The sequence below is a fragment of the Anolis sagrei genome, chromosome 1, assembly GCF_037176765.1.
Source record: "Anolis sagrei isolate rAnoSag1 chromosome 1, rAnoSag1.mat, whole genome shotgun sequence".
NCBI lineage: Eukaryota > Metazoa > Chordata > Lepidosauria > Squamata > Dactyloidae > Anolis > Anolis sagrei.
Window position 1 is genome coordinate 229,333,650 of NC_090021.1, and position 15,684 is coordinate 229,349,333.

General features: G+C 39.8%; 1 protein-coding gene across 1 annotated transcript; it reads left to right on the forward strand.

The window, feature by feature from the left end:
* The first annotated feature begins 550 nt into the window (after positions 1–550).
* SLC23A3 (solute carrier family 23 member 3) lies at positions 551–15,405 on the forward strand. Its single transcript, XM_060773319.2, has 12 exons — positions 551–2,670; positions 3,304–3,467; positions 4,160–4,254; positions 5,347–5,420; positions 6,797–6,978; positions 7,473–7,596; positions 8,753–8,900; positions 9,409–9,662; positions 11,832–11,937; positions 12,447–12,614; positions 13,641–13,736; positions 14,315–15,405. Exons 1-12 carry the CDS (start codon positions 2,572–2,574, stop codon positions 14,710–14,712), a joined length of 1,908 nt encoding a protein of 635 aa, XP_060629302.2. The 5' UTR covers positions 551–2,571; the 3' UTR covers positions 14,713–15,405.
* The last annotated feature ends 279 nt before the right edge of the window (positions 15,406–15,684 follow it).

Consider the following 15,684-nt stretch of genomic DNA (forward strand, 5'->3'; position numbering starts at 1 on the left):
CCACCACCAACCACCATCAACTGCAGAACATGATACATAACAATTGTGGAGGATCTAGGACTGCAAGTACAGCCTGGAATTAAAAACAGTGTCAACATTCGTTCTGTTAACAGCACGGTTTGATTCTCAAAGCTTATGTTTTCCTCTGGATACAAAATGTAAAATAATATGAATAGGAAGGTGCCCATGAATTTGTGTTCTACTGGTGAGTTTCTCAGAGGCATTTCTGAACAAAACTAGACCAGATAAGCCTGTTTTTTGATACATCACAATTCTGTTTTCTTTGAATCTGCCAAAAAGTGTGTTATGAAGTATGAGATGTTCTTCAGTTTAATCTTAATTTTAAAGCCACATTGAAACAAATACTTGATGTTTACACCTAATAGTAACTTTTCAGCTCACCTATTTTATTGCATAGAACAATTATGGCCTCCTGCTATAATGTGCATACCTTTATTTGTTGTATCTGAAGCAAATTTAGAATAGTTATAATATATATTAAAAAACCCTACAAAGTTAAAAACTTGGCATTATGCTAAATTTCCTTTGACCAGAAGCTGGCCACTTATGTTGCTGGTGTCTCAGATGTTGCTGTAAGAAGGTCTTCCATTGTGCATCTGGCAGAGCTCAGACTGCATTGTAGTAAGTGGTCTTTGGTTTACTCTTCTCTACACTCGCATGTCATGGACTCCACCTTATAGCCTCATTTCTTTACATTGGCTCTGCATCTCGTGGTACCAGAGCGATGGTAGTGTGATTATCAGCATAGATGTCACTCTCTGTCCCTTCTGGCAGTGGCAGATCATTTATTTAAATGTTAAACATTGATGGAGCAAGCACGCTTCCCTGAGGCAGACTCTGTTTCTGTTTTTGCAATTTGCTTCTCTGACCCTGGAACTCAACAAAAAAGCTCCTGTCCATATCTGATGTGCATTTTATATGAGGAAAATAGCTTGAGATTGTTGTTCAACAGGGATATTCAACTATTTCTGTCCCCCAAACCTTGTGTATCTCTTATCAAATTGATATACTCTCTGCTCTTGTCTTTATTAACAATTGAAGTTACATTCATTCTTCTCTACCACTACCACCTCCTGGGATGGAATGGTAAGGATGTCCTGCTGAGTCTTCATAGCTACAAGTCTACAAAGTGTTTGGAAAACACATGTTCTGCATAGAGTTAATCATACAAGGAACAAAGCATTATTAGTAACCTTTCCTTCTTCTGCTTAGGGAAATTGTGCCAAAATTACGATGCAGGAAGGAGCCAATGTGTCCTGCATTACGAAGCCCAGGCAATGGTTCCAATCTTGGAATGGAAGAGAGTGAGAAAAAGTGCCTTTTGTATGGTGCTGTTGGATTTTTCGCTATGGATTCATCTATAACGGGTTCTCAAAACTTTTCAAACAGGCCCAGTTCACAGTCCCTCAGACTGTTGACGGGCGTACTATAGTTTGAAGGGAAAAAACCAAAATCCTATGCACACTGCACATATAATCATCATCAGTTATTATATTTGTATACCCGATCACCATCTCCCTGAAGGGATTCAGGGCAGCTTACATGCAGGACCAAGCACAGAGCAAACAATAGAGTTTATCAACTAAAACACAGTTAAAAACAAACATATCACAATCTAATCAAACAATTCAAAACAGCAGGGTATAAAAACATCATTAAAATATATCAGAAACAAACCCCAACAATGAATTAATCAATAGCAGGAATATGATGGGCATGATCAGAATTAGAGAGGCTGGGCATGGACTTGTCCAAAAAGCAGACTATAGGGCCAGGGCTGGGGAAAAGTGTTGAGTACAATCTATATCTTATTTGTTGTGCAAAAAAAAAAAAAAAAAAAAAACAAAACCCCTGAAAGAACAATACTGTATTTAAAATGAAGAACAATTTTATCTAATATAAACTTACCAGTGATTCAATGGAAAGTGTAGGCCTGCTTTTTGGCTGATGAGATACTCAAGTTAATGAGGATTGTTGTTGTGTGCCTTCAAGATGTTCCAGACTTAGGGCGACCTTGGAGTGCCACATTTGGCCCACAGCCCCTAGTTTGGGAACCCTTGATCTAGAATCTAGAATAAATGTAGTTTGACATCACTGTAACTGCCATGACTCAATGTTATGGAATAATGAAGATTGCAATTTTACAAGGTCTTTAGCCTTCTCTGCCAAAGACTATTGGTGCTCCCACTAAACTGTAACTCCAAGGATCATTGGCCATGGTCACTGGAGAATCCTGGAAGCTATAGTTCAAAAAAACATCATTTCTGGGCTTTGTGCTGCTCATGGAGCCTGTTCTGGCTCATACCAGCTCAACCTTGCCTTTTCCATCCAGGAGAGTTTCTTACTGGACATGCCAAGTTAATTTCTAACTGAAAGAGGAGTTATGGCCCAAGAGGAGTTATGGCTGGAAGGGCCAAAGGTGGAAGTTTAGAGACACATGGCCAGTGAAGGTTATAAAGAAAGGAAGAGGAGGAGCTGGAAAGAAAATCTGTTGTTAGGCTGCGTTTTGCACAGGAGAAGAGCACAAAGGGAAGGGAAGCAACTGAAAACATGAACAAAACTAGCAGGTCTTCTCAAAGCATCCTTCCCCAAGGTTATGCAGATCCCAAGATGCCTTCATGGCCTTTGAGTTGCTTGTTGGCTTTGCAGGTGAGTTGGGTTTATGGACAATACATAACACAGCACTTTAAAAGAATCGCATCCTTACAGGAAGGCAGCAATGAACAGGTAAAAGAAGAGTTTTTGGTGGTGAGATATGGATAATGTATACGTGCGAGAGGCTACAGAATGTTGGCTGCTTAGTATCAGTCCTGAAATACAAGTAGTATTAGTACTACTTGCCATTGAGTATTACAGAACAAAAGGGGTGTTCCATTGCATGGAACAAGTAGGAGTTGTTCTGTGGGTCTGCAATCCTGGTTGAGAAGGAGAGCCAGCAAAGGCAGAACCCCAATCTCAGGCTGAGGGGTCAACCCAAATCATACTGCTGAGCTGTCAGAGTATATAGTACCTAAAGCCATGCACATTATTTTATTACTGAAGCAGAAAAATCCATGGGCATCTCCTTCCTATCTTGCAGTTTTAAAAAATAACTATTAGCCACCCCCCCACCCCCGCTGCATGAGGCATATGCTTCACTCTGCCTAACTATAGGTCTTACCCTGTTTAGATAATGGTGTTGGAAGTAGACTGAGAGGTATCACCAAGCCTAAGTGTGTCACTTCTATATAAGGATCCAGGTACTGTACATAGTTAACCCCAGCCTGTGTTTTGCATCCCTAGCATCTCTTGGTCCAGGTGTCTTTCCTCTGTATCATATACTTTCTCTTTATCACCAACTTACCACGTGAGAAAATGAATGGCATTCCAAGTTGGGATGAATTGCTTGCACGCAACCTCTTTGCCTGTGGCATTGCTACAGCCTTGCAATGTGGATTAGGTTCCAGGTAAGTGTCTTCTGCACACCTTCTCTTAGAATCTTAAAGCTTTGCCTAGTTTATTTATTTTTATTTTATTTAAACCTTTTATATTCCGATCTTCTCACCTCCGTAGAGGGACTCAGACCGGCTTACAGCAAAGATTTAATGCTACTAATACAAATTAAAACATCATACAACAAAACAAGATTAAAATACATATAGGTAAAATACATATAAGCCAAATTGCCAAAATAAAATCATGTTCAATTCAGTCTGCATATGTGGTCGCTCACTTTGGTCTGTAGCCAGTGTCAGCCATTATTCTGGGAATGCTTTGTTCCGTAGCCAGGATTTCACTAGCCTCCTGAAGGACAAGAGGAAGGGGGCAGATCTGATCTCGCTCGGGAGAGAGTTCCATAGTCAAGGGGCCACCACAGAGAAAGCCATGTCTTGTTCCCACCAGACACGCTTGCAAAGGTGGTGGGACCGAGAGCAGGGCCTCTCCAGAAGATCTTAGCATCCTTGATGGTTCATAGGGGAGAATACGTTAAGACAGGTAAACTGTTATTCTTTATGTTGGTCAAATATTTGTTGAAGCATAACTAGAGCAGGGATTGACTGCTTACTTTTAAAGGTGTTTAGTTCTCTCTGGTCCTGGACTAACAGTTTTCTCCCTTAAGGGTTCTTGATGTATGTTCCTCTCTTTGTCATCTCTGCAGATTGCCACTCATTCAGGCTCCATCCTTTGAGTTCCTTATCCCTGCCATGGCATTGATTCAACATGTGGTTCCCAGCCTCCAATCAAAAGGAAACAGTGAGTTATGGATTATAGCACCCAGCCATCCTCCACATTTTTTGAGCAGAGGACACTACAAGAGTGAAGGATAGCAGGGTTCCCAACAACACCTTTCCCTCTGTGGTGCATCCAACAGAGGTTTATATCACACCATGGAAACTATCCATCAGTGGTTGCTATTTGGCTGCACATGAATAGACTTGAGGAGCATAACTGGCCAACCACATGCTTTTCAAAGAGCTTATAAGCAAGTCAGAAATACTGCTGGGGGGCAGTATGATTTTGAAAGTTTGATTTTACTATTATGGTGTGTAGCCAATGATTAATCCATACTACTATGGTTTTAAATGACACCCATGTTACTGAAGCCACTATAAGTCCATTTTGCCATGTATCATTCATATTGTATGTGGGGCAGGGATTTACCCTATGTCTGCTGTGGTTTCATTGGAATACTACATATTATATTATTACACTGAACAGAAAAAAATCACTATCCATTATTGCCACAGCTTTCACTATGCTTTGCCATATCTAAATCTCTATTCTACATTTTGATTGGAAAAAATGTACTCCTCTCAAGGGGTTTGCCGTCAGCACCCTCCCTCCTGGCCTTCAGAAGAAAAGTACAAGCCTTTGGGCAATAAGCAGTATAAGGAATTATCAGGAATTATGTGCACTAGACATGATATTTGAAACGGCCTGGACTATGATTGCTGTGTTGTGTGATTTTAATGTTTATATTGATATATTTTTAATTCCATGTTTTAATGTTAAGTTATTATCGTTATGTTAGGTTTCTGTATATAAGGCATTACATTTTGCCATAATTATGTTGGAAACCTCTTTGAGTCCCCTGCTGGGGTGAGAAAAGCAGTATACATGTGAAGTAAATAAATGATAAATAAATAATAAATTGGCCTAAGCTTTTGGTCAGCCTTTCAAAACCCATCTTGTGCATCAGCATTCTATTCTAAGTCCGGCAAGTCATTTTTTTCATGGCATTAGTATTCTATTTAGCATTTCCATGAATCCCAAGATACTCCTCATTGCCTTCTTTATTTCATTGTTTATCAAACTGACATACATCTCTGCTTCCCTCCCTTCTAGGCACTGAGGCTACTGAGATCTGCATTGGACTGCATTGTGAAAACACAGGAAACTGGCATTGGTTATTCTGTGAGGTTGGTAACTTTGGACTATTAACTCAGCCTAAGAGGCTGGTTTGGAAATTGTGGGTAGGCAGATATCAAGAGGCATTTGAACATGAGATCATAGAATCATAGAATCACTGAGTTGGAGGAGACCTCGTAGGCCATCAAGTCCAACCCACTGGCAAGAAGCAGGAAAATCACCTTCAAAACACCTTCAAAGTATCAAGGAAACCCACCTTCAAAATATCAAGATACTGGCTTGATATTAGTACTGAAGGCACTGTTGATGTCATGTGAGAATATTCCTGCTTCTTGGCAGAGGGTTGGACCATGAGGTGTCTTCCAACTCTTTGATTCTATGATTCTATGTGTCCTGTTGCTCTCATTTAAGAAGATGAAGGCATCTACTGTCTACTGTACACTCTTATCTCTTCCTTCTAACCCAGAGCTTTCCAAACTGTGTGCCGTGACACATTAGTGTGTCAGTTGCAGTGTGTAGGTGAGTCGCATGAACATAATAAGAAACCTCAGAGTCTTTGAGAAAGAAGCAATAAATCATATATATTTAAAAATATAAATGAAAGCTTTTCATGAGAAATGCTGTGTCCCCCATACATTTTGTGATTACAATGTATGTATGTGTTGATGTCTCTTACAAAGGGTTGGTTTAACCTACTAAAACTTAATTACTATGTCGCAAAATGATGCATATCTAAAAAGTATATTACCAACATGAAATGTTTGGAAAGTTTTGTTTTAACCCTCTCCCTCACTTGCAAATGCTCTTATCCTCTCTTTCTGTCCCTCTCATTTCTGTCCCAGTTAAAATTTACGCTACAAATAATTGTATTTTTTTTTAATTGGGGGAAAAGTAATGTTGCCGCCCCCAAGTGGGTTCATATGCCTTGTTTCCACTGCATTTGCTCATCCCTGTATAACACTAAGGAAATGGGGGTGAGCTTGAGATGTTTAATTGTATCTGACCATCTCAAATATAAAGCAAACTGGTCTGACAGCTGACAAATGTACAGTCCTTCATTTTCCAAAGAGCAATTTAGAAGGTTCAAGACAGACCATGTAGCTCTGTCCTCCCACAGAAGGAAATAGTGAGAACTTGGGAAGAGCTGTTGGCTGGGGGTAACTGTGGACTCCCAGTATCTGATGCCTGCACCATTTGCCTCAGTGTTAGTGGATCAGGCTCTGCAAAGAAATCAGTAAATTTCCAGACTCCTCTCTTTCCTATGTTATGAATCACTGCCAATCTACCCATAGCTTTCCCACCAGCTTTGTCCCCATAGGCCTCTCAATCCATCTTCCCCCTGAAGCAAAGAAGGTGGGACCAACACTCATAAGACAGATAACAAGGCATATCATTTGAATCCCGTTCTCTCTTTTTCCCCCTTCAGATCTCTGGTGCTGTGCTGGTCTCGGCCCTGGTTCAGGTGGTGCTGGGGCTGTCAGGTGCTTGTGGGTGGATTGTTCATCGTTGTGGACCTATGGTTCTGGCGCCGAGCCTTTCTATCATTGGACTTTCAGCATACAGACCTGCTGCTCTTCTCTGCTCAGAGAACTGGGGAGTTGCCTTGCTGTATGTTCCTCAATAGTGGTCTTGAAAAAACAAGCAAAAACTTAGCACCAGCATACACTGTTTCGGTATCATTCAGCTAGATGCAGTCTTAAGAGGGGAGGCAGCTCTGTTTGGTTAGTAAATTATAGCCATTACATTTCATGAACTCTGGAAGGCTCTGAAACAGGTTAGGTATATTAGTGGTGAAATTTAAATTCAAGTATCTGAGTATTCTGACACAAAATATGAATTACTCATTTTTTAAATGCCTAGATTTCTGTTAAAATCAATGTAAGGATCCCACAAAAAATAACATCGAGTGTTTAGAACTTGAGGTTTCCTCCCCTTATTTGTGGATCAACATCTGGAGGGCTGCACAAATCTTATCCCCAAGTTATGTCAAGAGACAAATTAGAGTTGTTATTCCACAGATACAGCTTGTGGCATGTGTGTATTTGTGCTCTGCACAAATGGCAGCATGTTACTGAACATCAATTACTCTCCATTCTTTTTAGGCTTGTGTTGCTGAGTGTTTTACTATCCCAGCACCTGGCTTCCTGCCATTTGCCCCTCTGCCAATGGACCCCAGCAAGAGGGTTCTCTGTAAGATTGAGAGTCCCAGCCCTGCATATGTTTTCGGTATGAATATATGAACTACTACTTTGTCAGTCTCTGCTCTGTTCTCTTCACATCTTTTTTTAAGCAGACAAAACTCAAGCAACTGGTTCTTTGGGCTTCCCCAAATGTCCTTGGTCCTTCCCAATGATATCAAGTTTTATAGGGGAGGGGGGTTGCATTATAAAAGGCTGACATACATTACAGAAAGATTAATTACCAACAGCAAGCACTTTAAACTAACACTGCCATTGTGCCTTTAGAAAATGGTTTCCAAGAATTTAAGATGAAAGAAGATTGTGACCCTTCAGTAAAAGGTCAGGGAAAGTGGGACCATGCAAATATTATAGGACTATAACTCTCCACCACCACCACCACCACCACCACCACCACCATTATTAGCATAGCCAACAGAGAGGCATGGTGGCAACTGCAGTCCAGAAATATCTGGGTGACTGCATTTTGCTCACCTTTTCTCTAAAGACTGAGTTGGGAGGGATATTGTGGTGTTATCCTAATTTAGAGGTGAATTACTTTTGCACTTGACCCATAGGGTTAGAAGGGTATTGCTCCTATTATATGGGGCTCCAAGACATACCTGTATACCACAAACTGGTTCAGTGGCTGTTCATTTCCTTACACAAGGGAATCTTAGCAATGATGCTTCTGTGAAGTTAAGAGCATGATTAGTCTAGCTAAAAATTTATATATATGTAATAGTAGCTAAATTCACATATTAGCTTCTCTCTCAGAAGTCTATATGTTGTAGTTTTATTGTACTATGCCTTTTTAGATGTGTCAACCCCATTGTGCCTCTTCACTCTCCAAAGTAAAATTGGGACAACCTTGGGTGTGGATTAACAATCCCAGATTCCTTGTGTACAGCAATCCAATTATGCTGTAACAACCTGACCACCTACTTAGATAGGACACATTCTTCTTATTTTTACTATCTCTGAGTCCACCATTGTCGTAGACAATGTGTGCCAGCATTTTACTAGACAATGTGTTTTTGTGGGGTGAGCTGGTCCTGCAGATCATGCCTCACTATTGATGGTGGATAGTATGTTGATGTGCATTAGAATCCAACAATTTTAGGTGGTCCCCATTGCTGCATTATAAGGATGGATCCAGGGACAAACAGTGGGGCTCTTCTCATGTTCACTTTGCTTTCCCATAGATACTGCTGCCATTCTTGGGGATCTGGTTTGTCTATGGGATTCTGAGATCTGTTCCAACATCATGGGAGATGCTACATCTTTCCGCACACCACCTGACCTTCACCAACAGCACCTTGCAGTCCCCATGGATCAAGATTCCTTATCCAGGCATGTATATTTTATTCAGTCAAAAAACAAAAACACAAAAATCACCAGAAACATAAAATGTCACAATGTTAAAACTGCGATATAAAATTACAAATACAGGTTGAACATGCCTGCTCCGGATTTCCAAAACACTGAATGAATGAGATAGTCATAGCTTTACTTTCTTATAGTTCAATGTATGCAAACCTTGTTTCATGCACAAAGTTATTACAAATATTTTGTAAAATTACTTTCAGGTATATAAAGTATACATGACACATAAAAATGTTGTATTAGAATTTGGGTACCATCTACAAGATATCTCATCGTATACATGTGTATAGGTACATCGAGATATTCAAAATCTGAAAAAAACCAAAACACTTCCATTCCCAATCATTTCAGATAAGGGTTACTCAACCTATAGTGTGTGCAAGTGTGTTGAGTATATATGTAGCTACATAGAAATATCATGCATCCTCAACAAGTTCAGTCCTCCTATTTTACTGTTCATCTTTTTCTTTTTTAGGAGAGCAGGGCTGGCCAACACTTAGCACCCGTGCAGCGGGCATTGGTGTTGCCATGGGTATCATTGCAAGTGTGAACTCTGTTGGTTGCTATTTGCTATGCAGTAAAGCCCTAAGGCTTCCAGTCCCACCACAACATGCATGTAACAGAGGACTCTGTGCAGAAGGGGTTGGCAGTCTTCTGTCTGCTGTACTTGGGAGTGTTTCTGGAACTGGATCCAGCATGTCCAATACTTGTGCTGCCCGTCTGACCAAGGTAAGGAATTAGGTTGGGCCCTGGGCATTTTCTTTTGTGGAGGCACAAGTAGATGCTGAGAGAGATTTCTCAGGGGAACCAGTAGGTAGTGCTTCACAAAGGAAAATTAGGCTATCATCTCCAGCTTTAGGCATTACCTTCACCTTTGCTGTCCATCATTAATGCACGAAGCTGCCTTTTAGAAAGCCCGTCAGGTGATTTGTCTATTTTAATAACAAAGCTCAAGAAAGTTACATTTTGCAGTATAACTTCCAGAATCTCTCTAGCAGCTTTAGGGAGCAAAAACAAATAATCTATTCTCTGCCTGCTACTTACTACTCTGACTGGAAGCAGCTTCATTGGGATGCTATAAAAGTGAACATGTTGGAAATGCAAAATTCAAGAAGAAGCTTTTTATCATATGTGGTGGATGTGTGTAGCATTATTGGAAGCAGATTCAGTTGCTGATTCAAGATATTTTAAAAAATAGAATGCAGTTAAAACCAGATCAAGGAATTGATCTATAAAGTGCTACATTATAGGATTTTGGCAGCAATGCTCAGATATGGAAAAAATATGGAGGAATCCACAAAAGAAGATTGGATTTGAAAGATATTTTAAATGGCAGAAATGGATAAACTATCAACTTTGTTTAGAGACAATAATAAAACCAGAGAATTGGAAGAAACCAGAAGGACCACTCAGTCCAACCCCCACCCACACAGAGAATTATTTGGACAACTTTGTAAACAACTGGTAACTTTAAAAAAAAATAAAGAAGAAAGATAACACCTGTGGGGTTTTTACTATTAGTTTTTTGTATGATTTTAGGTAGAAGTTTAAATACCTCTTAAATAGATATAAGAAAGTGAATGTTATTTGTCTGTTTTGGTTTGGAGAGCAGAAAGTCAACTTTTAATTTTTTTATTTGTGGGTTTTGATGGAGGGATAGAGTAATATTTAACTTGCTTTCTGCTTTTTCTGTTTTGTTTTGTGCATGCTATATTAAAGATGTGATTTTTAATAGTAAAGATGTGCAAGTTCATTTTTCATCCTTATTTTTTTTAGCAATTTGATAAAAACTGAAGTTTTCATGTTTGTTACACATGGAGAGGAAGTTACAGGTGGTGCTGCTGAGGACATACTATATATACTTGGGTATAAGCTTTTTTTTTAGGCTGAAAAGGCCCCCCTCGGCTTATACATGAGTCAAGGTTATTTATTATTGTACTATACTCTGTTGTTGTTGTTGTTGTTGTTGTTGTTGTTGTTGTTGCTGCTGCTGCTGCTGCTGCTGCTGCTGCTATTATTATTATTACATTTATTATTTTACTCTATTTATTATTATTTCATTTACATTATTTTACTCTATTCCTGTTGTTATTATTACATTTATTATGTTACTCTCTTTATTATAATTGGAAGGATATATAAGCACATTTATATTGAAGAAGATTAGAATAATGGTTTAATTAGATTTGGACACTCTTATTTTAAATTACAGTTTTATGTAAATATTCAGAAACATTTAACCTACTGATGCCTCAATGTGATTTTATTGATATCTATTTTTATTTTTAAATGTACCAGTAGCTGCTGCATTTCCCACCCTTGGCTTGTACTCGAGTCAATATGTTGACCCAGTTTTTGTGGTAAAATTAGGTGCCTTGACTTACATTAGGGTCGGCTTATACCTGAGTATATGCGGTAACTAGCCAAGGCTTGTATTGAGCAATTGTTCATGAAATTTTATGGTGAAACACAGACGGCGATGCCCCAAATTTGACTCACTAGAAGGAATAATATTACAGAAAAGCTTTCTGGACCTTACTTGCTTATAAGTTGCAATAGTAACATGAATTGTCTTTTCAAGGGAAGGTGAAAGTGAAGCAGATTGTTACCATTGACAGACCAATATCATCTTCATTATGTCCAAAATGAAAGATTTCCTAAAGGAAATAAATTATACTGAGATTTTTTTTTCCTCTCCAGACGAATGTCCATCCTGTATCTGTATGTTTTGTTTATTTTTCATTTTTCTCACTCTCTATTAGCAACCTCTTTTTCACACTGTGCGCAAAGCAGGGAACCTTGAGCAGTGAACATACATGTGGGAACTAAAGATTATCTTGGACAGGTAGTGCTGTGTTTTGCCAGGGCAACATCTCACACCCCATTTCCCTTATTCAGACTACTTCATCTCGCTCAGTGTGGCTTGCTGCATTGGCGTGTGTGCTCTTGGGCCTGTCTCCCAGGCTCATGGGACTGCTGACCACTATTCCTCTGGGAATTCATGGTAATAAATACTTCTTTCTCTTCCTTTCTTATCCACATCTCTGCTGGTACATCTACAAATTGTTTTATAATATATGTGGGAGAGATGTTTGTGTATAATTCGAAGAACAAGCTATGAGCAGTTATGAAATATCTTCCTGCCTGGCCTAATCACTCAACTGCCCTCTGAACACAGTCAGATCATCATATCCACAAAATCCACCTTTCGTGGATTCAACCATCATGGCTTGAAAAAAAATTCTAAAAATTTCCAAAGTAAATTTTGATTTTGCCATTTAATATAAAGGGCATCATTTCATTTTGCTGTTGTATAGAGTGGAATCTGATTATCTATGAAGTTTGATATCCATGGTGAGTCCTGAAACCAAACTCTGATGGATACCAAGGCCCACTGTATGAGTGAATTTCCTGAATGTCTTGGGGTGCAACCAGACTGTAGAATTAATGCAGTTTGACACCACTTTAACTGCTGAGGCTCTTTTTTACTTTGTTTTTCCTTCCTAACCTCAGGAGGAGTGCTCTGCGTGACATACAGTGTGGCTGTGGGCACCGGCATCTCCTATTTCCAATACACAGACATTGACTCTGGCAGGAACATCTTCATTGTGGGCTTCACCATGTTCATGGGACTGCTGGTTCCAAGGTGGCTCTTTGCTGCACCAGGGTCACTGCGCACAGGTGCTGAGAATGGGAACTCTGCGTGCACAGGGTTGAGGATGTAGGACAAACAGCTCTAGTTATTAGGATGTGCAGACACAGCACTTGCCTCTACATCAAATGACATCTATGAATGTCAAGAATAGTCTCTTTTCATTCATGCATAGTTTTGGAAATCCCTCTGTAAGGCAACTGCTGGGCAACGTTGAATAATCCTTTATATTTTGCAAGCCTTTTACCTTAAGTTTTGTATCTTTCATCATATAAGTGGCAGCTGTTTGAATAGCCACAGTGTGATTTATTTCTTGGATTCTTCTGATCGGTTAGTGTAAGTGCTTTGTTTTCATTATTAACCCTGATTCCTATCTGTGATATTGTTTCTTCTGTTTCTATTATTTGACATTTTAATGTGACACCTCTTCTTAAACAGTAAAATGTTCTGGTCATTCGCAATGGGAAGATGTACTTTTTAAAGATAAATACATGCAGGAAGCCATATATTCAGTATTTCTAATGGATTAGTCCCTATCATACAGATTAGTGTGTGATAAACCAAGTACACACAGGCTTTATGAATAGTACTAGTATTTTGCAGAAATATATTTTCTCTGAAGTTCTGTTGAATTTCTGGGTTGCTGTGAGTTTTCTGGGCTGTATGACCATGTCCCAGAAGCATTCTATCCTGACATTTTGCCCAAATCTATGGCAGGTATCCTCAGAGATTGTGAGGTTTGTTGGAGACTAGGCAAGTGGGGTTTATATACCTGTGGAATGTCCAGGGTGGGAGAAAAAACTCTTGTTGCAATTGGCCAGCTTGATTAGCATTTAATGGACTTGCAGCTTCAAAGCCTGCCTGCTTCCTGCCTGGAGGAATCCTTTGTTAGCAGGCCCTGATTGATTATTGTCTGGAATTCCCCTGGGTTTTTTTTTTTGTTTTTTTTTTTTAGTGTTGCTGCTTATTTGCTGTCCTGATTTACTAAAGGGCATGTTATATATGATGGATCATATAATGACATTTTAAAGACAACCGGTATGTTTTCTTCACAGGTTGCATCCCTGTGGATCTCTTTCTCCTTTCTCTGCTGATGGACCCTACCTTTATAACTGGGTTCCTTTCCTTCTTCTTAGAGAACACAGTCTCAGGTAAAGATGTAGCAAGAGGCTGCCCCCACAGCTCCCCTTGAGTATCTGCAGTGGACCTTTGGTGGTGGTGGTCTTATTACTGTCATTAATATTATTAATTACATTTCAACATCAAGTCAGAATAATCAATATATGATAGACCTCAACGTGTAACATTTATTATTGTTGTCACATTAATATTGGATATCATAGAGTGATTGAGACACATTTGGGACAGTCACTATGATAGAAATTGTTTCAGTTTGAATTGATTAGCAGTGACAATAGTTAGGATTGTAATACTCTTTTGGAAAAAGAGTATCTGGAGAACGTACCCACTAGTTTTGCATTTATATGGCTATTATTCACACGTACAGTCTGCTTACAAAGGAATTGCTGGGTGCTTTACTCCATGCATCTGAGAAAGTTGACTTAATCCATGAATGCTTATGCTATCAGCTTCATACCTTCAGTCTCAAAGGTGCTACAAGATGCCTTTATATAAAGTATGTGAATGCAATACATTTTAAAATAACGGTTCAAAATCCTGTGTTCCACAGAGTATGGCTATTCTAAGCTGGTCTGTCATTATTTTGAAGGCACCCTGCAGGAACGTGGACTGCTCAACCACTCATCCTCATGCAAAGAGGAGGCTGGAGAGAATTTCCTGCCACAGAGACAGAAGGGCTTTGCACAAGGATACGAGCTGCCTCTAGTTCTGCAACGATGTCTATCGCATCCATGGTGCAAAGGCTTTCCTTTGTGTTTTCTCTGTCCCCTGGAGAAGGAAAAGGGGGAGGTTGTGAACAGTTACCCACTGGATGAAATGCACCGTTCTGAAGGTGAAACCACAGATTTTCTACTGAGACAGGAAACAGTGAAGCTTGAGTCAGAACTGCACTCGGAATTAGAGCAAGAGAGTGGCATGATGCAAGACAGTTTGGAAAACCATAGATGTGGCAAACCAGCAGCTCATGAAATGCGCCCCCTGTGCTGATCTTGAAGAGTGTCCTTGCTTTGAAAGAAACAATATGCAAGGACTAGTACTCAGAAATCTGTTAAGTTTGGCTTTATAGACAATAATGGAGAAAAAACTGAAGTCCAGTCCATGGGGAAAGAAACACTCCATTAGATCAGAGTCATGGCATACCCATGTGTCTAAAAAGGTCTGTCAGCATTACCTCTTTGGGTTTATTTTTTTTCCTTTTGCCTCTTCTGCTTGTGGGAATGGACCTGTGCCAGAGCATGTGGTCTCAGTTCTGAAGGCAAATGACTCATCTGTACTAGGACACACTAGGGCAGAGCTTTCCAAACATTTCATGTTGGTGACACACCAGTTTTATGTATGGATCATTTCAAGACACATTAATTCAAACCGGAAATTAAATAAGCCCCAAACACAAATATTATTATAATAAAATGTATAGGGACACAACATATCTCATGAAAATCTTTCATTTACTTTTTAAAACAATATGATTTATTGCCTCTTTTACATAGACTCAAAGGTTTCTTATTATGTTCATGCATCACACACACTGCAGCCGACACACTAATGTGTCGCAACACAGTTTGGAAAGGTTTGCACTAGTTTTCAGGATGGAATGAATTTTTATTTTCTGTACTTAAGCCCTATCATGTCACAAACTTAAATACAAGGGAAGAATCTTCCCACCCTATCTCGCAGTCTTGAGTCAGAGCCGTCGCAAACTAGGTTCCTGCAGGAGAAAACCTTGCTAGCAAGTCCCTGACGTCATGAGCCTGCGCCTCTCTCCCCGCCCCTTTCTCCGCCCCTTTCTCTTTGCCAGCGTGGTTTTTCCTTTGCTAGGGCAGCATTGCCCGCATTTTCTCTCAGTTGAATTCTGCCAACTGAGAGAAAATGCGGGCAATGCTGCCCTAGCAAAGGAAAAACCACGCTGGCAAAGAGAAAGGGGCGGAGAAAGGGGCGGGGCGAGAGGCGGAGTCTCGT